The sequence below is a fragment of the Oncorhynchus masou genome, chromosome 13 (genome assembly GCF_036934945.1).
Source record: "Oncorhynchus masou masou isolate Uvic2021 chromosome 13, UVic_Omas_1.1, whole genome shotgun sequence".
NCBI classification, from domain to species: Eukaryota; Metazoa; Chordata; class Actinopteri; order Salmoniformes; family Salmonidae; genus Oncorhynchus; species Oncorhynchus masou.
The window spans coordinates 41,083,432-41,111,099 of NC_088224.1; the positions used below are offsets into that span (position 1 = coordinate 41,083,432).

At 41.9% G+C, this 27,668-nt stretch overlaps 2 protein-coding genes across 2 annotated transcripts in view; one reads left to right on the forward strand and one right to left on the reverse strand.

The window, feature by feature from the left end:
• Positions 1-23,734, forward strand: part of ext1b (exostosin glycosyltransferase 1b) — a 112,554-nt gene extending 88,820 nt beyond the window's left edge. Inside the window, exons 8-11 of the mRNA XM_064983885.1 lie at positions 597-686; positions 9,350-9,510; positions 10,165-10,336; positions 18,568-23,734. Of these exons, the coding sequence (XP_064839957.1) occupies positions 597-686; positions 9,350-9,510; positions 10,165-10,336; positions 18,568-18,753 (609 nt within the window). The 3' untranslated portion in view covers positions 18,754-23,734. The remainder of the gene's footprint in view (positions 1-596; positions 687-9,349; positions 9,511-10,164; positions 10,337-18,567) is intronic.
• Positions 23,735-25,099: 1,365 nt separating this feature from the next.
• The window catches only part of med30 (mediator complex subunit 30), a 35,659-nt gene continuing 33,090 nt past the window's right edge, over positions 25,100-27,668 (reverse strand). The window contains exon 5 of the mRNA XM_064983887.1: positions 25,100-27,201. Coding sequence (XP_064839959.1) covers positions 27,106-27,201 — 96 coding nt within the window. The 3' untranslated portion in view covers positions 25,100-27,105. The remainder of the gene's footprint in view (positions 27,202-27,668) is intronic.

A 27,668-nucleotide genomic window follows, 5' to 3' on the forward strand; every position in this document is an offset into this window, starting at 1 on the left:
TTCCCGCTGGGGCCACCCATATGTAAAAAGTAGTGGCCCCAGCCGACTTGTAAGTCGCTTTGGACAAAAGCGTCTGCTAAATGGGATATATTATTATTATTATTATTATTATTATTCTTCACCTGCGGGATCGTCTGAGACCAGCCACCTGGACAGCTGATGAAACTGAGGAGTATTTCTCTCAGTAATAAAGCCCTTTAGTGGCGAAAAACTCATTCTGATTGGCTAGGCCTGGCTCCCCAGTGGGTGGACTAATGCTCTACCAGGCCCACCAATAGCTGCACCTCTGCTCAGTCATGTGAAATCCATAGATTAGGGCCTAAGGAATTATTTCAATTGACTGATTTCTTTATATGAAGTGTAACTCAATAAATTTGTTGAAATGGTTGCGTTTAGATCTTTGTTCAGTATATAATAATATACGCCATTTAGCAGAAGCTTTTATTCAAAGTAACTTAGTCATGCTTGCATACATTTTACGTACGGGTGGTCCCGAGAATCAAGCCCACTATCTTGGACAGTGCAACCACCATCATCTACCAACTGAGCTACAGAGGACAGTGTACTGACCCTGTGTACTCTGTCTCCCCATGCAGGTGATGAGCAGTCGCTTCCTGCCCTACGAGACCATTGTCACCGACGCCGTGCTCAGCCTGGATGAGGACACTGTACTCTCAACCACAGAGGTTAGTGTTCCTCCACACATCACTAAGGATACTGCCTACTACTGTGTTGGAATGGGGGACTAGTTTCTCTCCCGAGCTCTGGTGCGCTCCCCTGCTTTTCCTCTACCCTTTAACTCCTTGCTTTTCTAACCTCACCCTCCCACCTCATGCTGTTTTTTTTAATGGCCACTCTCTCCCCATGTAGCTTTCCCCCATTCTCTCGCCTTCTCTGTCTCTCTCTCTCTCGCTACCCTCCCTCCCTACCCCTCTTTTCCTTCCCTCCCACCCTGTCAGTGTAGTGTCACACCAGGCTGCTATGGCCTCTGCTCTGCTCTGTTCTGCTGATGGGAGGGATAATGATGATGTCAGTGTTGGCATTACTCCAGGGCCCTCGGTGCTTTGTGTGGCGCTGTGTCAGCACAGGGACCAGTGGTGTAGTGCTATTTTAGTGAGGGAGCGCTTTAAAAATATATATATATATATTTTATTTTTTATGACGACATCATTTCCTCAAAGTTTATACCGACAGATGAAGCCAATGAAATAGCTTATCATTATAGGATATGCATAAAATGCATCCTCCAATTGCAACGTCTGCCTCACATATTGTCTAAAGAACACGTTCTATGTTTTAATAGCCTCCAAGTCCAAGATTAGGTGTCGGCTACATCTTTTCAAAATAGGCAATTACTGTTTGTCGTGAATGATAATTCTTCACGTTTTACCGGTGAAACATCCAAACTGCATCTCCATGCCAGTCATTTGATTGATCTCAATCAGTTTCATTGGAATATGGATTCAGAATCTTCTTGAGTGGCAGTTTCGTGAGCGAATCAGAGCAGATGGCGTTAACAAACTGTTAGCCTGCCTTGTAGGATACAGTGCCTTTTAAGAAAGTCTTCACACCCCTTGCCTTTTTCCACAGTTTGTATTTACAAAAGTAAGATTGAAATGGATTAAATTGTCTTCATTTTTTTAACGATCTACACAAAATACTCAGTGGAAGAAAAATTCTATCTTGAAAAAACAACAACATATATTTAGATAAGTATTCGATCCCTTGAGTCAATACATGTTGGAATCACCTTTTGGCAGCGATTACCTTTGTGAGTCTTGCTGGGTAAAGTCTAAGATTATTGCAAATATATTGTAGAATATTTGCTCATTCTTTTTAAAATTCTTCAAACTCTTTCATTGGTTGTTGATCATTGCTAGACAGCCATTTTCAAGTCTTGCCATACATTTTCAAGTCTTGCCATACATTTTCAAGCCAATTTAAGTCAATACTGTAACTAAGCCACTCAGGAACATTCAATGTTATCTTGGTAACTAACTCCAGTTGTATATTTGGCCTTGAATTTTAGGTTATTGTCCTACTGAAAGGTGAATTTGTCTCCCAGTGTCTGTTGCAAAGCAGACTGAACCAGGTTTTACTCTAGCCTGTGCTTAGCTCTATTCTGTTTATTTTTATCCTAAAAAACTGCAGTCCTTGCCGATGACAAACATAACCATAACATGATGCAACCACACCATGCTTGAAAATATGAAGAGTAGTACTCAGTGGTGGTACAAAAAGTGTCAGATTAATACTGCCATTGAGAAAATTCAAAACAAAACGAGACATGACCTTTTTCAAGGTCAGTCTCGCAAAAAGAAGCATTCTTGCGTTCTAACTACCCGCTATTCAAAGTTCTCTGAACAAATGAAGGGAATTATTCACAAACATTGGCACATTCTAAGATCCGATGATAGTATCGGTAATGTGTTTATGGATCTTCCCTTGGTCGTATTCTCGGGGGGCAGAAATCTTAGAGATCAATTGGTAAACTCTGATTTACCACCCCAACATATCCCTGCTATTTATCTTATAACTTGTCCTTGTGGTAAAAATGATGTGGGTAAAACAAAGAGTGTATTAAAAATACGAATCTCGGAGCATCGTAGCACCATTAGGTGCAAAAACTCGACTTACCCAGTTGCGGCCCACTTTTTAGAAGCAAACCACACAATTTCGTCTCTACGTTATATTGGCATCGAAAATGTCACCCTCCCTAGGAGAGGGGGTGACCTCTACAATTTATTGTTAAAACGAGAGGCTGCCTGGATCTTTAATTTAAAGACCCATGCTCCCTTCGGTCTCAACGTAGACTTTGATCTGAAGCCATTCTTGTGATCACTGTGATTTTGCTATTGTAAATGTTTGTAGGCTTATGTAGACAAATTGTATCGATGATCGTACGCTATCCATTTATGTTTCTTGTATGGTATTTTAATCAATGAGAATTAAACAATGATATCAGGCCACACCCGGCCATGATTACAGACACCTGTGTCTGTCTTTTGACACTATATAAACAGGTCACCCCGCAATGTTTGTCATTATACCCTGATGAAGACGGCTTGTCTGTCGAAACGATGGACATAAAATATTTTTGCATCTGAGCTCCTAGAGTATGCGGCTCTCCTTTATTTTTTTTAAAGTGTTCTACTCTGCTAGCCAGCACCTCGCCTAAATAGGTGTGCGGCTCTTTCGCCTCGAGTTGTTTTGCCCCAAACATAATGCTTTGTAGTCGGGAGAAAAAGTTTATTTCTTTGCCACATTGTACTTTTACAATGACTTTTGTGCCTTTACATGCTATCCACACCGCTCATGTCGCGTGCGCTTGCAAAATAAATGTACACATGCTATGTTGTTCAATCATTGCATCCACACTGCTCGCGTGCCAAGTGCTACAATGGACATTGTTTCTATTTGTGACGCTCAACGTTCTCCAAGTCTGGCCTCTCCCATCTCCGCATTGGTTTTTAGGAGCATATACCCACGTGGGGGATTGAACGATTAACTTAGGTCCACACCCCGGTAGGTTGTAGCTGTATAGTTGGTTGCCAACACCCATTATAAAGTCCAAAGAAGAAAAAGAAGCTTGAAGGAAGGGTGAGAGATGATGAGAAATTAATTCGGTTTACCGTTTTATCTGTGGATTAATTGTCGGAGTAGAGGACCTTGTGCATTTCAGGTAAAATAACAACCCAATGTTTATATACCAGGACAAATTATCTATTAACAGCAAGCTAGCTGGCTAAATTGCCATAAATGTTTAATGCTTTTTGACCTGTCCCCAAATTAATATAATTGGTTCAGAGTTTGTTTTGATATTTCAACCTGCGTGTCCTGATTGCTTCTGGTGTGGATGAACAAAATCAACTTGTGCGCGATGGCACACGCGGACTTGCGGTTTGGTCAGCATGTTATTGCAAACAGGCTGCACGTTTTGGAATGTTTTTATTCTGTACAGGCTTCCTTCTCTTCACACTGTCATTTAGGTTAGTGTTGTGGAGTAACTACAATTTCGATCCATCCTCAGTTTTCCATCACAGACATTTAACTCTGTAACTGGTTTAAAATTACCATTGGTGAAATCGCGGCCAATGTCTGGTTTAACGCCGATGTACAAAACCAATGTCAAAACTGACGTGCATACCTATAGTGGGGAGAACAAGTATTTGATACACTGCCGATTTTGCAGGTTTTCCTACTTACAAAGCATGTAGAGGTCTGTAATTTTTATCATAGATACACTTCAACTGTGAGAGACGGAATCTAAAACAAAAATCCAGAAAATCACATTGTATGATTTTTAAGTAATTAATTTGCATTTTATTGCATGACATAAGTATTTGATCACCTACCAACCAGTAAGAATTCCGTCTCTCACAGACCTGTTAGTTTTTCTTTAAGAAGCCCTCCTGTTCTCCACTCATTACCTGTATTAACTGCACCTGTTTGAACTCGTCACCTGTATAAAAGACACCTGTCCACACACTCAATCAAACAGACTCCAACCTCTCCACAATGGCCAAGACCACAATGGCCAAGACCACAATGGCCAAGACAGATGTTGCCCCACTGGAGTTACACAGTAATAGAGTCACTGCTATTCACGACATACATACTATGGAACGCCATTTTGGGTCTCTGCGTGTCAAAAAAGATACAGTAGCACTGTCAAAACTGTACAAAAAAGTCTGCAAACAAGCAAACACTGGCCACAAACGATGTGTTTTCAATACCGCGTTGGTAATAAAGCATCATTTGTTCGACCGCAACTTCTGGGGTAGCTAGGTTTAGCTTGGTACCTAGCTAACACCAATACAACCAGCCTGAGCTGTAGAATGAGTAGTAGAAACTGCAGTCATTTTCATTATTCTTAGCAATGATTTAGGAATCCTTGTGAGTAAGTGAGTAGGTTGTCACTTGTTGTTCGCCTATTGAAATTGAACTTTAGTTCATGAAAATAAATTGCTAGCCAGCGACTTAACCCTGTTGCCCAAAGCTAACGTTATAAGCAGTCAGCTAACTTCATCTGGCTAGTGAGGCTCGACCAGGTTGTGTTGTGAAGCTAGCAACCATAAGAATTAGACACAATAGTGGAATTTGAGCTTTGCCTTCAAAATAAAAGTATGTCATTGACAGTGATGCAAATGAATACAAAAGGTAGAATTATGCCATACTTTTATTTTGAAGGCTAGCCGTAAAGTACACTTGTGGTTAATCCTTATTATGGCTAGCTCCACATAGATGGGTCCGATCAACATTAATCAAATAAGAACTGTCTTATAAATTAGGGTTATATTAGATGATGACACCCAGCTATATAGTTAGCTAGCTAATTATAGCTACTGGAACAGATTGTCGTTTTGCTATGTTTTTGTGGAAGAACATTGTTTGCATCCATGAGCTAGCTAGCTTTTTGTTATGACCAGCACCGTAGGTGCACAAGACAACTTTACCAGTATCATAGCATACACATGTGACATATGAAATACAAGTGATAGTGTAATCAATGTATAATAACTACGTAAAAATGTATGAAAGCATTCAATTATTATGTGACCTGCAGTCATAATCAGGTCCTGATTGGTCAACAAGCTTAATTGACACGTCAAATAGTGTTAAATAGTATATTTTTTGACACATAAAGACCCAAACGGTGTTCCATAGAAATCCTGGTTGAGAATGAAACGATTGAACAAATGACCAACGAAACAGCACAGCAAGTAAGTGAAAGAAATAGGTTTTGATTGTCAGTTAAGAACAAATTCTTATTTACAATGACGGCCTACCCCGGACAACGCTGGGCCATTTGTGCACCGCCCTATGGGACTCCCAATCACGGCCGGATGTGATACACCTGGATTTGAACCAGGGGCTCGAGTGACGCCTCTTGCACTGAGATACAGTCCTTACACCGCTGCATCCATGTGTGTGTGTTTAACTATGTACTAGAATGCTTAAAAGGCCGCAACATTTTTTTATATTGGTTATCTGTATCGTTTTTTGGCAAGGAAAATATTGGATATCGGTATCGGCCAAAAATGTCATATCGGTGCATCACTTCATAATAATAATAATATTATAATAAGTGATGTGTAGGACTATTAGGCGTAGGCAACAGATCTGGACGATATGTCATTTTAAGCGATTGGAGCGTCCTTTGTGGTGCTGAAAGGACAGCGCCAAGATTGCACTGTGATGTTGAAGTTGAACCAACTTTTTAACCTTTAACTTGTGGTGCTGAAGGATACCTCTGCCATTTGGCCAGTTCAGGAACAAAAAAACAACCATTTTCATTTGGCCTATTGCCTAATAGGCCTATGACTGCTTGGTATAGCTATTTGTAGACATTAGTAAATACATATAGCTGAATATCATTGCACTGTTTGAGAGGAGAGCTTTTTTGCGAGAAGGCATCTGTTTGCCTAGCTTGCACAGTGTATCATAAACTTTGATTTGATTAGCTTGAACACATGGTTACAATATACCCTATTACAGAATAAAATAAAACAGGTGAACTATCAATTCATAGAATTTATTTGGTAGATTAAACATGCTATCAAATCAATTGACCAAGTAGTGAACGTAAATCATTACTATGTAGAATTGCAGAATATTCGGTTTTCTATATTATGGAGTGCTTAATTCATGCATCACAATAAACTGTAACCTAAATGCATTATTACCTCCTACTTGGCCCAAATTTACATTTCCAATTGCCCACCCTGACATACCAAGCCAGATCGAGCCCTGCGTCTTAACCAATAGCCAATGTAGGCTAAATATATCCCAAGAAGGGCTACAGCAACTTTCAGAGAGGGTCCGGCTCCATGCGATATTTTGTGTCCACTCTGGTTTGGGTGTCCTCGGCGCAGAGCGGTGTCGCCGGAACCACGTGGTCATATATCGTTCAGGGTTCCACTGGGCGAGGGCGTCTGTGGAGTTTTATGAATGTCAAGGCAGACAGCGATTACATTTTTTTATTTTTTTTATCCAACGTTCTGATTGGCCAAAGTGGTCAAGCCTCTGACTGGCCTCCGCAGTACGCACTACGCAGTATAGTTCTTCATCATTCTCGCCACCACCAGAGAGAAGACGGGGAAGAAACCACAATTTATATACCTCTCGGCTGCTATACATTTTAATTTGGTTTGTCATTATATTGTGCTAATTTAAATATAACTTGAGAAAAATTTAGAAATGCAACATGCTACAATTTCAAATATTTTACTGAGTTACAGTTCATATAAGGAAATCAGTCAATTGAAAGAAATTCATTAGGCCCTAATCTATGGATTTCACATAAATGTTTTATTTATCTAGGTAGGTCAGTTAAGAACAAATTCTTATTTACAATGACAGCCTACACATGACAGGGAATACAGATATATCTGTTCGTCACAGATACCTTCAAAAATTAGCCTCACAATGGGCCTCAGGATCTCATCGCGGTATTTCTGTGCATTCAAATTGCCATCGATAAAATGCAATTGCGTTAGTTGTCCGTAGCTTATGCCTGCCCATAACATAACCCCACCGCCACCATGAGGCACTCTGTTCATAACGTTGACATCAGCAAACCGCTCGCCCACACAACGCCATACATGTGGTCTGCATTTGAGAGGCTAGTTGGATGTACTGCCAAATTCTTTAAAACAATGTTTGAGGTGGCTTATGGTAGAGAAATGAACATTAAATTATCTGTCAACAGCTCTGGTGGACATTCCTGTCAGTATAATTGCACGCTCCCTCAACTTGAGACATCTGTGGCCTTGTGTTGTGTGACAAAACTGCACATTTTAGTGGCCTTTTATTGTCCACGGCACAAGGTGCACCTGTGTTTAAACTGCTTCTTGATATGCCACGCCTGTCAGGTGGATGGATTATCTTGGCAAAGGAGAACTGCTCACAAACAGGGATGTAAACATATTTGTGCACAAAATGTGAGAGTAATAAATGTTTTGTGCCTATGGAAAATGTCTGGGATCTTTTATTTCAGCTCATGAAGCATGGGACTAGCGTTGCATGTTGCATTTTATATTTTTGTTCAGTGTAATTTATAACATATTACAGAAATAGTCTCACCAGCTTTGTGTATTCTCAAATTGAAAAAAGTGAGGGAGCTCCACTTCTCCACGCTCCAAGCAGCACTACACGCCTGACAGAGACCAAGCCTACAATACAGAAATGGGGAGAAAGAGAGTGAAAGTATAGTGAGCTCCAAACCTACCTCTTTCACTGCCTCACTGTTGTCCCGCATGCAACTTTGTCTTCTCCCCCTCTCTTTTATAGTACTTAGGGATCCATCTTTCTCTTTTATTTTGCCCTCTTTATCTCTAGCAATTTCTCATACTCTTTCTCTATCCCTCCCACTCCTTACACCTTTCTTGTTCACTCTTTTTCTCAATTTCTTGCTCTCCCCATCTCTGTTTAATTGGCATCTTTTATCACGTCCCGAATCCCCTGCATATTGAGGAAACCACCACTGTGACTGTTTTAATAAGGGTTTAATTTCTGCTTCCTGGGGTGGCTTTTCTCTTCATTCCTCGAGCTGAGTCAGGCACACAGTTTGGCATAACACCGTGAGAACACAGATGTCGCCGAGACGAGGTTTTGAGTGGGAGCCCATAAAGGCTGTTTTTGTGATGACCCTGTGGCTGTTATTACACACTCTTAATTCCGTTTCTGGTGAAGGCGCTGTCTGTGTCCCAAATGGCACCCTATTCTCTACATAGTGCACCACTTTTGACTGCTTTTCCCCTATGGGGCCTGGTCAAAAGCAGTGTGCTCTATTGGGAGGAAGGTGTTATTTGGAACGCAGACTCTGTCTGGCTGCTGCCGGAACCAGGCTGACCCTGTCTGTTTTCTCTAATTATTTATTTAAATGCTTTGATCAACCAGCGAGAGGTCAGTCAACTGCAGAGAGCTTTTGAAAACACGTTTGTGTAATAAGTTTGTGTGATGCGGCATTCGAGAGAGGGCACGTATCTGTCTATGCCTCTGTGCATGGTCCCATAGGGAGGTGCACAATTGGCCCAGCATTGTTCGGGTTAGGGGAGGGTTTGGCCGGGGTAGGCCGGCATTGTAAATAATAATTTGTTCTTTAACTGACTTGCCAAGTTAAATAGAAATACATGGACAGTGTGCATTCATTGAGTGTAAAAATGTGTATTAAATGGATAGTTTGGGATTTTGACAATGAGGCCCTTTATCTACTTCCCCAGAGTCAGATGAACTCTTGGATACCATTTTTCTGTCTGCGTGCAGTTTGAAGGAAGTTGCTAACTAGCGCTAGTGCAATGACTGGAATCCATGCGTGTCTGCTAGCGGTTTTTGTCTTCCTCCTCAGGTGGACTTTGCCTTCACGGTGTGGCAGAGCTTCCCAGAGAGGTTGGTGGGCTACCCGGCCCGGAGCCACTTCTGGGACAGCAACAAAGAGCGCTGGGGCTACACTTCCAAGTGGACCAACGACTACTCCATGGTGCTGACCGGAGCTGCCATTTACCACAGGTACAGTAGGCTACAGTACAAGCTCCAGGGTGAAGTTTCCCCTAGGTACAGATCTAGGATCAGCTTCCCCTCCCCCAGAATGTAAAACTGATCCAAGATCAGTGTATAGGTGCAACTTCACCCTGTTCAACAGTATTACACTACCAGCAGTGCTTGACTTGGACTGTAATATTTGCCGGTACTTATTTTGGGGGCTGGTAGTGTTTTATATTTAGGTACAGGAGCTTCACAATACTTTCTGAGCTAATATTCTATAACAGGAACTCAAGCAGGCTTATTGTAATGGCTGTAATGGACAAGGTATCAAACACAATTGAAAGTGACATAAACCTCCACTGAACACTACTGTAGGAAGTAGACTGAGGCCACATACTGTACATCAGTCATGTTGAGTGGTGCATCGTGGATCCTGTCCCAACCCTCATTACATTATTTTTCATTCAGTTCAACAAAGACTCATTTCAGCACTGTTATCAAACTTACATTGAACTGCTTTATTAGCTTCTAACTCAATCAAATCAATCAATCGATCCAAACTCTAATCTTGAATGAGTCCCAGGTCTTTCCAAATACCTCCAAATCTCCCTCTCAACTCTTCTTCTCCCTCTCCAAATATTACCACTTCCTGTTCACTAACTTATTCTTCCTCCTCAGATATTACCACTTCCTGTACACCAATTTCCTGCCTGCCAGCCTGAAGGGCATGGTGGACCAGCTGGCTAACTGTGAGGACATCCTCATGAACTTCCTGGTGTCAGCCGTCACCAAGCTGCCGCCCATCAAGGTCACCCAGAAGAAGCAGTACAAAGAGACCATGATGGGACAGGTACGTATTTTAAGACATTACAAACTGGGTAGTTTGGGTACTGGATGCTGATTGCTGAAACAGCATTTCAGCTGTGTATATCTGACAATATACCACGACTATGACGCAAAAATACTAGTTTGCTGTTTAATTTATGTTTGTGACCAGTTTATAATAGCAATACGACATCTCAAGGGTTTGTGGCCAATATACCATGGGTAAGGGCTGCATCCGGGCACTCCGCTTCTCGCTGTGAGTAAGAACAGCCCTCAACCGTGGTATATTTAAGCAATAAGGCCCAATATACATGGCTAAGGACTGTTCTTAGGCACGACGCAACACACAGTGCTTGGATACAGCCCTTAGCCGTGGTATATTGGCCATATACCACACCCCTTGTGTGTTATTGCTATTATAAACTGGTTACCAACCAAATTAGATGTATTAAATGTTTTTGTCATATGGTCTAATATACCACGGCTTTCAACATTCATGGCTCAGAAAACTTGCTTGCATCGTGCCTAAAAACAGCCCTTAGCAGTGGTATATTGGCCATATACCACACCCCCTCAATCTTTATTGCTTAATTATAAAATGGATGGTTCGAGCCCAGAATGGTATGTCAGACCATATACCACGAGTATGAGACATTTTCTTTTTACTGCTCTAATTACATTGGTAACCAGTTTATAATAGCAACAAGGCACCTCAGGGGTTTGTTGTATATGACCAATATACCACAGCTAAGGGCTGTATCCAGACACTCCACTGTGTGGTATACTGGCCATTTACCACATTTATCCCTCGGGCCTTATTGCTCAGTTATAGCATGGCATTGTTGAATACTAATTTCTGATTGGCTTCAAAGGTACTCTAGAGCGTGCATTATTTAAGCGATAATGCCCTCGAGCCGGTGTTTGGCGGATATATTGGCACGTGTCACTTTTATACAACAGGTTACCAACATATTCAAATAATGATTGACATATTTTCATAAAAAAATGTTACTTTGATGAAGTTATTCATACTAAACTCAGCAACAACAAAAAACGTCCTCACTATCAATTGCGTTTATTTTCAGAAAACTTAACATTTGAAAATATTTGTATGAACATAAGATTCAACAACTGATACATAAACTGAACAAGTTCCACAGAAATGGAATAATGTGTCCCTGAACAAAGGGGGGTCAAAATCAAAAGTAACAGTTAAGTACTACAGTGCATCTCCTCATGGACTGCACCAGATTTGCCAGTTCTTGCTGTGAGATGTTACCCCACACTTCCACCAAGGTCCGCAAGTTCCCGGACATTTCTGGGGATAATGGCCCTAGTCCGATCCAACAGGTCCCAGATGTGCTCAATGGGATTGAGATCCGGGCTCTTTGCTGCCCATGGCAGAACACTGACATTCCTGTCTTGCAGGAAATCACGCACAGAACGAGCATTATGGCTGGTGGCATTGTCATGCTGGAGGGTCATGTCAGGATGAGCCTGCAGGAAGGGTACCACATGAGGGAGGAGGATGTCTTCCCCGTAACGCACAGTGTTGAGATTGCCTGCAATGACAACAAGCTCAGTCCGATGATGCTGTGACACACCGCCCCAGACCATGACAGACCCTCCACCTCCAAATCGATCCTGCTCCAGAGTACAGGTGTAACGCTCATTCCTCAGATGATAAACGCAAATCCGAACATCACCCCTGGTGAGACAAAAACCACGACTTGTCAGTGAAGAGCACTTTTTGCCAATCCTGTCTGGTCCAGCAATGGTGGGTTTGTGCCCATAGGTGACGTTGTTGTCGGTAATGTCTGGTGAGGACCTGCCTTACAACAGGCCTGCAAGCCATCAGTCCAGCCTCTTTCAGCCTATTGCGGACAGTCTGGGCACTGATGGAGGGATTGTGCGTTCCTGGTGTAACTCGGTCAGTTGTTGTTGCCATCCTGTACCTGTCCCGCAGGTGTGATGTTCGGATGTACCGATCCTGTGCAGGTGTTGTTACACGTGGTCTGCCACTGCAAGGACGATCAGCTATCTTTCCTGTCTCCCTGTAGCTCTGTCTTAGGCGTCTCACATTACAGACATTGCAATTTATTGCCCTGGCCACAGCTGCAGTCCTCATACCTCCTTCCAGCATGCCTAAGGCACGTTCACACAGATGAGCAGGCATCTTTCTTTTGGTGTTTTTCAGTCAGTAGAAAGGCCTTTTTAGTGTCCTAAGTTTTTATAACTGTGACCTTAATTGCCTACCGTCTGTATGCTGTTAGTGTCTTAACGGCCGTTCCACAGGTGCATGTTCATTAATTGTTTGTGGTTCATTGAACAAGCATGGGAAACAGTGTTTAGAGCTTTTACAATGAAGATCTGTGAAGTTATTTGAATTTTTTACGAATTATCTTTGAAAGACAGGGTACTAAAAAGGGGACGTTTCTTTTTTTGCTGAGTTTATTTCATCCTTCCACAAGATATAGTCCCGACACAAATCTAGAGTTGCTTCCCAAGCCGGCTGGTCGTTCGTTCTATCGGTTTGTTTGCCAGAGACCCAATAATTTATTTGTATATAGCCATAAAAATGATGCCAGCTGATTCATGATTTTGAATGGCTGAGAATTTCTGCCTGTCTGTCTCGTCCCGACTCCCGACACGTTCATTACTATGGGACCGCTTGGAGATCGAATTTGAATATTGAAACAATGTTGAAAATGTCAGAGACAGACCGCAAGCTTTATACAAATCTCCGCTATTGAAAACTAAATGTTAGTCGAAAAGAAATGTAAGATAATGTCTAGTGGAGATCAAGTTTATAAATTGCCTGGCTGGGGTGATGGAACAGTCAGATGGAACAGAGTAAATAGGCATTTTAACGTCATAGATTTAACAGGTGGTAACAGAACAGTGCAAACTGGCTCTAATCAGAATGGAAAGAAGAGCGGGAGGCCCTGGTGCACAACCAAGCAAGAGGACAAGTACATTTGAGTGTCTAGTTTGAGAAACAGACGCCTCAAGTCCTGAACTGGCAGCTTCATTAAATAGTACCCGCAAAACGCCAGTCTCAACGTAAAGAGAACAGTGATGCTGGCTTTCTAGGCAAAGAGTTGCAAAGAAAAACCCATATCTCAGACTGGCCAATACAAAGAAAAGATTAGGATGGGCAAAAGAACAGGCCCTGGGCAAAAGAACAGGCCCTGGACAGAGGAACTCTGCCTAGAAGGCCAGCATCCCGGAGTCGCCTCTTCACTGTTGACGTTGAAACTGGTGTTTTTGCGGGTACTATGAATTATGGACTTGAGGTATCTGTTTCTCAAACTAGACACTAATGTACTTGTCCTCTTGCTCAGTTGTGCAGTGGGGCCTCCCTCTTTCTTTTCTGGTTAGCACCAGTTTGCGCTGTTCTGTGAAGGGAGTAGTACACAGCGTTGTACGAGATCTTCAGTTTGTTGGCAATTTCTCACGTTGAATATCCTCAGAACAAGAATAGACTGATGAGTTTCAGAAGAAAGGTCTTTGTTTCTGGCCATTTTGAGCCTGTCAATCGAACCCACAAATGCTGATGGTCCAGATACTCAACTAGTCTAAAGAAGGCCAGTTTTATTGCTTCTTTAATCAGAACAACAGTTTTTAGCTGTGCTAACATAATTGCACATGGGTTTTCTAATGATCAATTAGCCTTTTAAAATGAGAAACTTGGATTAGCTAACACAACGTGCCATTGGAACACAGGAGCGACGGTTGCTGATAATGGGCCTCTGTACGCCTATGTAGATATTCCATTTATAAAATCAGCCATTTCCAGCTACAAAAGTCATTTAAAACATTAACAATGTCTACACTTTATTTCTGATCAGTCTGATTCATTATTGGTTTCAGGTGTATTAGGCCAAGGCCAGAGTGACAACAGGACAGCAGATCCCCAGGGTCAGGACTGTGCAGCCCAGTAGCTAGGGATTGCCTAAATCTCCCCTGAAGTAGGCATGTTTTCAGTACAGACTCCCTTTTGTCGTGAAATATTCCATATAAGGCATCCAGACCTTATGAAAGTTGCACAGTATACCCTTAATTAATCTTAAAACACATCTAGTGATACTGTACATAACTTTTCATTTCTTCCATACATTGTGGGAGGATAACCAACCGTCCAAATAATGGCAATGAATTGGCTTGGTTACACAAGTTTCTTCTGATAAGTCTCCAGTATCAACATTTCCTAGCAAACAAAAACAGGGAGAAGGAGAATCTGAAGTCATGCTTAGATAAAAGAACATACTCTATGCTAGAATTCAGACAGCCTTCACAAGACCCCAACAGATGCAAATGGGGGCGGCAGCGTAGCCTAGTGGTTAGAGCATTGGACTAGTAATTGAAAGGTTGCAAGTTCGAATCCCCGAGCTGACAAGGTACAAATCTGTCGTTCTGAACAACGCAACCCACTGTTCCTAGGCAGTCATTGAAAATAAGAATTTGTTCTTAAACTGACTTGCCTAAAGGTTAAATAAACACCTGTGCATGATATTCCATTTCACTGGTATGTTCTACGGATGGTCTGAGATTATATGAACATGACTGGGCATTCTAACATATCATTCATCATCATCATCTCCCAGGTTTTCCTCACATTTATGTTTTGTGTCATCGAGAACAGCCCTTTGATACAGTTTAGAAATCAACTTTTGAGGTTTGTCAGACTGCCTTAAAATAGCATCCATTGTTTGCTGGACAGAGACAACACTTTATTATCTCTTCAAAAATGTACCTCACCTCTGTCACAGACTAGTCTTCTCTGGCTGCCTGATTCTGCTGAGACCCCTGTCACCATCTGATCCTCCTAAAATGAGGCACGGCAAAGAATTACCTCCATGTACATGTATACATAATATTGTCCAAGAATAAAATCAACGGTTCAATAATTGAAATAACCACGATTCCCAGATCCCAGACTGTAGCTTTAAGCTTAAAACTGTTGCCCTGTAGCTACTGTAGGTCAATTCAAGATAGAATGTTATATCATTCACTAAATATACTGCAAAATTCCCCTGAGCTCCGTAGACTGGTCCTCCGTGGCTGTCTTACCCTGCTGGGACCCCTGTCACCATCTGATCCAGTTAATAAGCACTTGAGAGCAGCATTCTCACGGGATGCCTGCGGGACCTGCGGGTCCCAACAGAGATCATTGTGATATGCGGTTGGCATTTTTCATGCTGCTGGCAGTCAGACAGATGACTTTGGGATGAAAATATTTTTGTTGTCCCACAGATTATTTGGAAACAGCTCTCTTTCTGCTTTGTACGCGTTAGCCTACCTATTGTATTAGAAGCACTTTTTTTGTGTGTGCATTATTCACACTCAGAATTCTCTGCCTCAACTTCAGTAGCCTACCTCTCCTAGTTGGGCGTGAGAGTTCTAGTGTGCCTAGTACAGTATGTGTGGTCTCATTGAAATAGAGTAGGGCTGCCCACATGAGCAGAGAATCACATGGCAGTTAACTTGAATATGAAATTAACTTCAATCTGATTAGACTGTAGTGTCTGTAAATAAATATTGATAATGAAAAGAAGTGGAGGGCGCTCAACCAACGTGAGTCGAAGTGTAATAAAAAAAAAATGGTCATCATAATTTGAAAGGGAAAAAGCACAGCACGCACATAGGTTAGACTATGTGCCAGCGTTGCCTTTTAATGTATTTTTTTTTTAAATCAACAAGTTATCATTTATTTGTCTCTGCCTGCAAATCAGCCTCCTAAAAACGTAGCAAGTGTCAGTCATCATTCTTGCTGCCTCCAGTTCAGTAGCCATACCTGCGAGGTCAGGTGCGCCTGTGGTCTCGATTTAAATAGAGCCGTCTATGTATACATGGTCGGAGAAACACGGGACAGTTATCTTTCCATGTAAATGGACTTCCTAAATAGACCTATGATTAGGCTATACTTTACTACATTGCGTAGAAATATGGGTAAATATTGATCACCCATATTTCTCTGTCTTCCCACTCCTTAAAGGTAGGCTATACAAATAGCTCGAGAGAAAGTGCAAGTCTCTCCAACAAATGCTCTCTTCAAACTACATCGAGCATATTGGCTGATATAGCCCAGTAATACAATGGAAGGGCCATGTGAGAATCTCTGGTAATTTAACCTATTTCTTAAATTATTTTTGTTCATTTGATATTGCCTATGGGGTGCCAAATTGCTGGGACCATGGCTGGCAAGTGAGCTGCGTCACATAGGCCTAAAATAACATTGTGGTTGGGTTTGGGACCCGTTCTTGCGGTAAGTTAGCGGGTGGGAGTCGGACAGAAAGCAGCACAGACCTCCACTGTGCACCATGACAGTGAAACCTGTAACGTTAAAGTTGTTTATGACTGTGTCCGTGTGAAAAGTAGGGACTTTTGCTCGGGAAACTGATAGATCAATAGTGTTACATTGACATACTGACTAATACAACTCCCATTGCATTGAAACAACTTCAGAATATCAATCTTCTATTGTTTGGCCGATGGTTTCATCGTTGTGTTCAGGTCTAGTTTGATAGCTACTGTAAGCCAACTTTTGGCCAGCTCTCTCTAACGGTACATAAACTGGCAAAAACTTGCCAATTTCATTTACTTCTGAAACGTGACACAACAAAGCCTGCAAAACATGTTCATACAAACAACTGCTGTTAGATAGCGATATGAGGTGGCTATTATTACTATCTGACAGATAACTAGGGGCTCAGAGCTGACTTGGCTGTGGTAGCGAACGTTACTCACTAGCGTAGCGTATAAATTCACCTCACTTGAGAGGGGATGAAACATTAGCTAACGTTACATGTCAGTTACAATACTAGCTTTTTTTTAATGTTAAACAGCAGTTACATTGCCAGCTACATCACGCAGCTAAAGAGTAGCCAGTTTCTATTCCTGTTAGAACTGTAGCTGGTAAGGTAACTGCTGAACTCTAATCAACTCTCCCGTGCAGGTCCAACCAGCCTTCCAGAGGCTTTGCCTTCACACAACCTTGTCAGTCCGCTCTGTGGTGTAGGTGGGGTCCTAAATCCAGTCCGTCTAAATACGCCAAACAGCCTAGCCTAACGCTCGGGAGGCATCTGCGTGGTCCTAAAGCACACTGGTGCCTCGTTTTGTGTCACATTCCAATAATAAAACTGGGAGGGACAAAAATGGCATTTCAGAATGTGGGTTCCGCCCTTCCCCAGTGAAAGTTGTGCCCCTGATTCGCAGAATAATTAGATGGCTATGAAGTTCATTCTTTACATGTTTGAGCTGCTTTTGAAAGCAAAGATCGAATTGGAAACTTTCTTGGCGTTGTTTAAATCATTTTTCATTATAGCAAGCTAGGACTGATGGTTTGGTTAGGAGAAGTTCAAAGGTTCAACTCCACCACTTTTCAACACTCATTTTCATCATCTCCAGCACAATACCAGTGTCAGCATATACGTTTTGTAGAAGAAAATATATCAAGTTAAAACTATGATATCTTCAAAAGTTGAAACATTATAAACACCTAGATTTGCGGTGCCTTGGGGTCCAAGAAAATGCCCCTGACTTGGGCTAGAAAGTCATTTCCAGTTTTGAAAATCACTTTAAAACCAGAGTAGGCTGTAGTTAGTATGGTTGTGACAGTTTTTGTAGGACATTAGCCTAAATGTTACTAATATATTATCAATTAGCGCACTAGCAGCCATCATATTGACAGTTAGTAATCTAGCTAAGTGTTTTGAGTTCCCACTCTCCTCATGTGGTGAATAATACAGCCTAAAGGCCAATAAGATGTCGGCAAATTCTCTGAACAGCCCAAAAAATAAATCTAATAATTCTAGATCCTAATTTTGGCAGGTTGCATATCAATCATGGATTTCCTGGATATGTTGGATAAAATAGTTTACATTTTTAGTCATAGGCTACAATATCAGTTGTCTGTCTTGGCACAGAAAAATAATTGTCTAGAGCCCTGTTTCTAATGTAAAGTAACTGTCCATAAAAAAAGGATATATAAATAGTTACATTCATGGCCATATTACCTTTTGTCCATATCGCCAGGCTCTCGCACCATCCCAAATATGTATTTATCATTGATTTATCATTAAAACAAAAAAAATGGGTCAGTTTATCACTATGGATTTATGGTCATATCGCCCAGCACTAGACCCCACCCAGCATTTTGAGAAACCCTGATATGATTTAGTGTCATGACATGCTGCTATTATCAAACAATAACTTATCTTTCCTTTGTCTTTCTCGCTCCTCCCGACCGTGCAGTCGTCGCGGGCGTCACGCTGGGCTGACCCGGACCACTTCGCCCAGCGGCAGACGTGCATGAACAAGTTCGCCAGCTGGTTTGGCGGCATGCCCCTGGTCCACTCCCAAATGAGGCTGGACCCGGTGCTGTTCAAGGACCAGGTCTCCATCCTGCGCAAAAAATACAGGGACATCGAGAGGCTCTGACAGGACGTGCGCCCCCTGCTGGAGAGGCCGGGGGAGGCGTTAGCGGTAGTAACAGACGGACTCGCTGGAGAGCAGCCGTAGGAGGACCACGACAGTGGCAGTAGGACAGTCAGCCAACCTGGAGCCTGATCCTAGGGGGCGCTACAGCTCTGTCTTCCACTCAGCACATTGCCAATGACCATAGGACTTGACAAGTGAAACAAGGGAAATTGCGGTCTCTGGAGAACTACGCGCATACACACACACAAAGGATATACAGATCTATAGTATGTTCACATAAACACACAAACTACTGACAATGAGACTCTTAGATATAATATTTTTTTTGTATGAATGCCACAAAGGAACGAATGATGACAGACCTTCCTGTGACTCATGTGCAGGATGGTAGAGGAAGGGAGGTGTCCAACATGACAACCCAACCACAGATCATATCTGCCACGGACTGGTAACCTAGACTCAATACAACCCTTCCTAACCTCACCTTGACCCCTTCATGACCTCCCTATGTCTGCGTCAGAACCCCTGACGCATTCACCACCAGCCCCTTCTCTGGACCCTGGGAAAACCCTATAACTATTTCTTTCCTTATTTTTCGATCCATACTTCCCTCCCATGTGTTCGCTGGGGTTTGAAGCGTTGGGGGCGTCTTATCTTCCTAAGAACTGTTCCATGATTTAATCAAATTCAGCATTTGGCGGCCAAGGTCGAGAAAGTAGAGTTTTATTAGTCTTTTACTGGAAGGACAGATTAAAAGATGCCATTTTGAAATGGTGCCACTCGTATTGCCATGCGGCAGTCACAAAACCCACAGAAACATGAACTCTATGCTCATTCCTTGAATTTCTGATAGCTTGATTTCTATTTCTGTCCGATTTATCGTAACGATAAGCCTTTTTTCCTTCAAAACTCTCAAAAGCAGTGTTACGTTTCTTCTCATGTGTTTATTTTCTCCTCAAAAGTTCAGCTCCAGTGTGTGTACAGAGGCTAAAAGTAAGCTCATCCAACCATAAGCCCAAACAGAGTACTTTCCCTCCGTCGGAATGAGCAAAATGAACATTTCTCGATGAAATGGAGCAGAACACTGCCTTCTAAACCAAACCCTTTTCACCCATTTATTTCCCCTTTATTGCTTACGAGCACTACCGTGGCAGAAGGAGTGTATGCTAAATTTAGAACCTAACCAGTTCTTTAGTTGCCTGCGTCATTTCCACAGTAGTGTTTTGGAGATGTAAGTGTGAAACATGTCTGTTGTGCCATGTCCCCGAAATTCACATTAGTGCTGCCTTTTTTAAATTGCTTATTGCACATATTTCCCATAAATCGATATCAAAAGCAGTAGAAGATACTATATAGTTGAAATGCCCTCTGTAATATTTGTTATTCTTCCTAGATTCACCACATCATAATGATGCTGGTGAAATATAAGCCTCAAAGCCATTCGATAGACATAGCCATCTCCTACACCATTCGTCAGGGGACATATGTTTTGTGTTCAATTAGAGAAAGCCATTTCATTTGAAGTGTTGGGTTTCCCTGGGGAGCAGCCCTTGATGAAACCTTCTGTCTCTATATTTCCAATCATGTCTGACTCTGCTCTGGATGCAGTGACCCACAACCTTGACCCTTTGGCTCCAGGTTTACAGAGAAAAGACAACCAGCTCCCCCTCACCTAGCCTTGTCGTTGTAATGTTTTTCACCACAGTCTTTGTTCATCATTTCTGTTGCGCCAAGTCTTCCTGTGATGCTGTTGTACTCACAATACCAACTCATCCCAGCTCAACTACATTTGTCCTGACCATTTTTTAAATTTTTTTATTGAGCAATTTCAAGGAAATGGCTTCAAGAAATGTGGAAGTTCATGGCTGTCGAGTGATATCCTATTGTGAAGAGGCTTTTGCCTTTGTGCCACGCCAGAGTCCTGCCAGTCCACTTGAACGGGTACTTGAATGTCTGAAGACTTGAAGTAGCGTAGTGTGCTTTAGTGACCTTTTTATTGTGAAGGTGACTGAACTTAAAGGGCCAGTTTCCCAGACACAGATTAAACCTAGTCCTGGGCACTAAAAACAAACATTTTCTCAATGATGTTCCATTGAAAATAATGTTAGTTCAGGACTATGCTGGATCTGGCTCAGGGAAACCGGACAATAGTGTGTCAGCTGTGAGCCAAAGCTCAACTATCCATTTTCTTCAAACCCCCCCCCCACCCCCTCCCCTCCCCTTTGTTGTATCTCTGTCATTTCTTATTGAGGTCGTTATAGACTCCTTCACATTTGATTTAGTTTTCATATCGGGATACAATCAATGAAGGTCAGTGTCCACTAGGTTTATACATGGCCAATGAGTTAATATTGTCATCGGTGGGCCATCTACTCTTGCCGTTCTCACAATGTCATATATGATATTATCATCATCAACATGTAATACTACAGTACAGATTAGATTTAGTAGCTGGTATATTGTCAGCATATAGTTTTTTCACTACATTTTTGCATATGTTTGTATTTTCTTTCAGGAAATGTACTCTGGGAGAAGGAGTTTAGAATGAACTTGTATGATTTGATATTGGCCAAGAGAGATTTACGTTGTATTTGGTGCTGACTTGGATCTCTTGGCACTAGACATGCATCTCAATGATTATGAAAAGCGTTGATCCCCGTTTGAAGTTCAGTAAACCATCTTTGTTTGAATTCATGTCAAGCCTTCTTAGGATTGTCTGAACTTGTTATCATCTCAAAAGAGAAAGTCCCCAGTCTTGCACATTGACTTCATAGGTGAAACCAGAGACATTTCAGAAGATCTTAACTCATTTCTGTACATAAACATGTATATTTATTTTCATATGTGAACAAAACCAGACAGTGTATCGTATGAAATAGACAGGGGGAAATAACAGGATTTCTTGGCTGAGGGAACAGTTGATGAGCAAAAAGATTCTGATTTTGTAAGTTGTACATTTCCTTTTTCCCACATTGTTGTCAATATATATTTTTTCATTTCCACTGAATAAAAACATCCCTATGTAGAGCAATTGCAACCATTATAGAAATAAAGTTTCCATGTAATTGAATTCAGAATCACCAAGGAGATGAGATGATACCAATCATCTAGAATTAGAGTTGCTGTGGGCGTTTAGATTCTGTGAACTGTATTACAATATGCAGCTGGGTCTCTTGTAACAGATCAAGGATTTTCTTTTGTTGCTGTAGTATGTCTCTTCTCAGATTCACTGTAATGTTTGTCACTGTCCACGTCTGCATACTCATTGATGCTTCTGGGGAAACTGGCAACTTTCTGACCATATCTGGTACAAATATAGTCTACTCAAAATGGTAATGTTGAATGAAATAGACATATGACCTTGTAATACAACAGTAGATTGTCTCAGTTAAACATATCCTTCCATAATACCATAAGATACCAGACATTCTAATGGTTTAGCAATGCATGGCCTCTCAGTGTGGTTGATTGGATGTGCAGGATGGTTACTGTCCTTGATTGTGCCTTTAAAAAAAATGTTGGTTTGTGAGCTCATGATAACACACACACTGCCATTTTGACCATTAGTCAGAAGAGGAGCACCATATAAGGGTCTCGTTAATCTCAACATACACTGGAGTTTCATCACCACTTTGTTTCATCCACGACACCTCTGTTCTCTGTTGGATACCAAACTGTGTTGACGACCAACAACGCGCCTGCATGACCACTTTTTCTATGGAATTATTTATCAGTACTTAACTGTATCACAAACAGACGAGCTATTTTTAATGACTTAATTTCCAGCTGTCCTGATGCCTTCCTCCCTCCTACCTTGTAATTAACAAATTAATTTTATAGGGGTAATAAATGAAATAGAAAAATGAAGATTTTGTAAGAATGATTTATATAAAAAAAAATACATTTGATCATAGATGTGTGAGTGTGTCTTCATTTGCTTTGATGCAAGGTGTATCCTGCTGTTTAACATAAGCATAGTAATGTCGGCAAATAATTTGTTTTGAATGGTGCAGAAACAAGGAGGCCCATTATTACAATAAACAGACAAATCAATATACTCTACTTTCAATCGAATGAGAATGTATTCCTTGTGTACCATACAATGATAGTCCTTCACCATTGTCCTCAACCATAACCAGGTTGGAATTATACCATTGAAGAGAAATTATGATCCACTATCCAGCGATTGATTTTTACTTTGTGGAAGAGCATCTTTGCTTTTCTCGCTATGTGCACATCCCAAATGGCACCATATTCCCTACATAATGCACTGTTTTTGACCGGAGACCCATAGGCTCTGGTCAAAAGTGGTGCACTATATCGGGAACAGGGTGCCATTTGGGATGCATCCTATGTCCTCTACCATCTCCCTGTGGACAATAACCTCATAACACAACTTGGATAGGACCCAAACCAGCTTCTAAATTATTTATCGGAATCGTATCTGAAGCTGATATTGATATAAATATCTGAGACCTGATAGCCCTTTCTCTGTTGTCGGCTCCAGTCTCCTCCGTTCCGCCAAGGGCCGTCCCTAGCCTTATGGGCAAAACAAAACAACCTTGCTGGTAACTTTTTAGTGCCGCCCTCTTGGCGGTGGAGAGAAAATGTGCAGTTTTGCCATGGGTTTGATAGAAAAGTTTGCCGTTTTACAAGCCAATTTCCTGCAATTCTATAAATTTTGCCATGACTTATGCCATCTGCGTGACTAGCAAAATCAATGGAGGCCTCCTGGAGGTCAAGGCTCCTGGGCACGTTCCCTGCTTACCTTGTTGGTAATTTGGCCATAATGTTTAGATTGCTATGCAAGTTAGTCGAGACAGCAATCTAAAAAATGTGACGGGTTTATTGTGACTGTAAAGAAGACTACCTGGGCTACCTACCCCACATTCCTGACAAGTTTTTGTCATGCTTTTTACGGTTTCTATTCCCTGTAACCATGTATAACGTTCTTATTAAAGTACTATTTTAATTGCTTATAGCCCCTGTCTCATATTGTTGCACTACCACACGTGATGTGACAAGCCCTTCCACCGATGGTCCATGCTACCGGGATCCACAGGGCGTCTGCCTTATGATGGCCATCATGGTAAAGACTACAAGGCCCAGAACCCCCTGCTCTTCAGGGTACCTGTCCTAATTATGGTTTAAATAGGCAGCACCTGGCCTGCACTGAGAGCTCTCCGACACGGAGTTTGTCATTACTGTTAATAATTAAAAGCCTTTATTTTGCCTGAAACTTGCCTCCTGAACCTTTGAATTGTGATCTCCTTGCCTATTCATGGTTAATTTGTGTGGTCAACCTTTGGCTATGCCCTTGCATTTATGCATCTCTTATAGGAATCAAAGCCACATCCCTGATGTAGCAGGCACCATGCACTAGCACACTGGGTTATTCATTTCTTTGGCTCATCAAATCTCCTTGATTATACGTTTTATATTTTTTGATTTGGTATGTTTGCGATATTAACTTGAACAACAATATTTTGGGAACGGGTCGGCGTGAATCTCATTGTATTTCCTTGAATATCTGCAGTTCCTGCCCTTGTATATTCTCCTCTAGTGCATTTTGAGGAGGCAAGGAGATAGGAATCGGAGAGCAACAAATGAGATTCAACCATCAAATTGAAATCCCAATCGAAAAACATTAGAGAATATTCTCCAACCCCACTAGCAAGAGTTGAAACATGGTTTGGGTGTTGAGGGTGAGAATTCCCTACTAGGGAAAGGCAACAATAAATCTTTGAGAAAAGGCCATTGATTGGAAAGATTCAAACCTATGACCTTCTGGTCCCTACCCCATTGCCCAATCCACTGCTCTGGTATTTTCACGTATTTAAGTGTCTGACTGAACCGCTTTAAGTCAATAGATTAGAAATATCATTCGTTAAGAACTTTAGGTAAGGTTGGAAAACAAAAGGCGCAATCAGTATTTGAAATGGCAACAGGATTTACCCCCTGAAAACTCCACCCCCTGAGCTTTCATCCAACCAGTCAAGTTAGTTCTGCCCTTGAGGCGGAGCTTCACCAATTCCATCTAGCCACAACTGTCGAACCATCAGCTTTGTAAACAAACCATCTGTCCTGTCAAATCATCAGTATCATAACACTGGCATTCAATCCAAGGGTCGGGGGCCCCTAGCAACCACGGGGCCCTAATCAGCTGCTTATGTCTCTTATTGGCTGGGCTGTCACTGTTTCTGCCTGTAATAAAAAAAGTGTTTCAAGCCTGGGGACAATCCAAAAAGACCACAAAGACCACAGACGTCCCTACTTGATCTGGCTGTTCTCGTGAGCAGTGAGCCCCACAGATATGAAAATAGAACAGAAAGAAACAGTGTTGGTCTAAATCACAGCAGGATTTATAGTGCCATAGAATTCCTAAAGTTAACCAGACATTGTGATAATGATAAAGTCCAGAAGATACTAAATTGACACGTCAACATCAAGCAGCCAACCACACGCAAAAAGCAAAAGCACAAACCTCTTTCGTTTCACAACACTGTACCATGTTCTTGGTGCAAAAGAGAACAGATCTATGTGGAGGGGGGGGGGGGACTGGAGACCTCAATCTAGCTAGCAGTGATTTAATTTAAAACTTTTTTTCAGCAATGTGCCTTATGATTTTTTTTATGGTATTTTTGCACAGATCTGTGCTCTTCTTCACCACAAACATGTCATCATGTATATCATTTGAGTTAAAATGGTTTAGGAATGTACAAACACATCTTGAAGGAAATCGAACTTCAAAACCACTCTAAATGGGTAAATGTAGTATTTGTCAAATATCTTAGTATATTAAATAAACTATAACTCTGAAAGTCCTCTTAATAACCATATTGTAAGCACACCTGAATATAAACCGCACCCACTGAATTATTAAAAAATATGTATTTTGTACATAAATAAGCCGCACGTCTATAAGCCGCAGGTGCCTACCGGTACATTGAAACAAATGAACTTGGTCACTATCTTCCTCCTCCTGTGCACTGAAACCACTGAAGTCATCTCCTTCGGTGTCGGAGTTGAATAGCCTCAGAATTGCTTCATCCGATGTTGGATCGTTTTCATTGTCGCTCTCGTCACTTTCATCCGGAGGCAAATACCCCGCTGAGCTCATGCTGCCCCTTCAACACGCAGCAGTCCAGCCTTTCGAAACCCATTGATGATAGTGGATTTTTTGACAATGCTCCACGCTGTCAGGACCCACTGGCAGACTTGGCCATAAGATGCTATTCGCCTGCGGCCCGTTTTAGTGAAGGATTTCTCCCAACTTGTCGTCCAAGCCTCCCACTGAACACGTAGCGCCACCTTAAATGCACGATTTACACTGATGTCGAGTGGCTGCAAATACTTTGGGCCATCTGCTTTTCTTCCCTCTGAAAGCTTTTGTTGTCTTTTTGCATTGAGTCAGTTCCTCACGCTGCTGTTTCCAACGTCTTATCATTGACTCATTAAGGCCAAGCTCCCGTGCAGCAGCTCTATTTCCTTTTCCAACAGCCAGATCGATCACCTTCAACTTGAAAGCTGCATCATATGCATTTCTCTGTGTCTTTGCCATGATGAGGGTGACAAAATTACTACCGTAATCAGAATGATGGGAAGTTTGAGCGCGCTCGATTTACATCACATTATGTGACGGTGCTCAGTTTTTTGGCGGCATGAATCTTGTGAAAGCGGAAAATTCCATAAATAAGCCGCGTCATTGTATAAACCGCGAGGTTCAAAGCGTGGGAATAAAGTAGCGGCTTATAGTCCGGAAATTACGGTACACTCATCGGACAGTTTATTATGTACAATGAATGTACCGCCATTCAATCAGCAGCAACTGCATGATGCCATCGCGTCAGCATGTACCAACATCCCTGTGAAACGTTTCCAGACAACTTGTAGAATACGCCAAAGAATTCAGGCTGTTCTGGAGGCAAAGGAGGGTCCGACCTGTTACTAAATGGGTGTACCTAATAAACTGTACGGTGAGTGTGTATCAGCATTTCTCCATCGCACAACTTCTCTTCGTTCTTCTTTGCTTTCTTCACCCTCTTTTTCTGGGACTGAGGGTGGTATATTGCAAAAGCCTGCATTTCTAAAGTGCAGCATCAGCATCAGCCTCAGAGGGACCCTGTCAGATATCCAGCTAACAACCATGTCTTCCAGTCTGTGGTGTGTGTGTGTGTGTGTGTGTGTGTGTGTGTGTGTGTGTGTGTGTGTGTGTGTGTGTGTGTGTGTGTGTGTGTGTGTGTGTGTGTGTGTGTGTGTGTGTGTGTGTGTGTGTGTGTGTGTGTGTGTGTGTGTGTGTGTATGCGCGCCTGCGCCTGTGTGTCTCTCTCTCTGTGTCACCGTGTTTGCCGTTCAACTCCTAACAGCCAGCATGGAGTTTATCTCCCAGATGAGGTTTCTGAGCTGGTCCATTATCTGCTTCAGCTGTTGGTTCTTCTGTTTGAGCTTCTGTAATAAAGCACATAAAATCACTTTGTCAGAGCCCATCAAACAAGCCGTAGACATACAAGTATTTAAACAGTGGTGGTTGGTTGATAAGATGCCTTTGAAAAGCTTTGAAAGGGGCATTAGGTTCAAGAGCCTCAACTGAAAGAACACAGTAGTTTTTCCATGTGAGGATTTTCCTTTTGTTTTTGAACAAGCAGAGCTGATTGGCTGACATTATCAATCCCTGCAGTAGTTTAATCTCTAAACACACACACATCTGGACAGAATCGGCCACTCACAGCCAGTTTGCCTGCAGATTACCTTTGAACACACAAGTCCAAACTCAAAGTCAACAGCTGCAGTTTACTCAAGTGCCTTATTGCTGAGGTTTATGCACAAACAAATAATGGCAGAGCCTAAGTTGCTCCAAAAGCACACATGCTAACAGTGTCCTTATAGGACTTCAGTCAGGCCCAGGCCTAGCACCA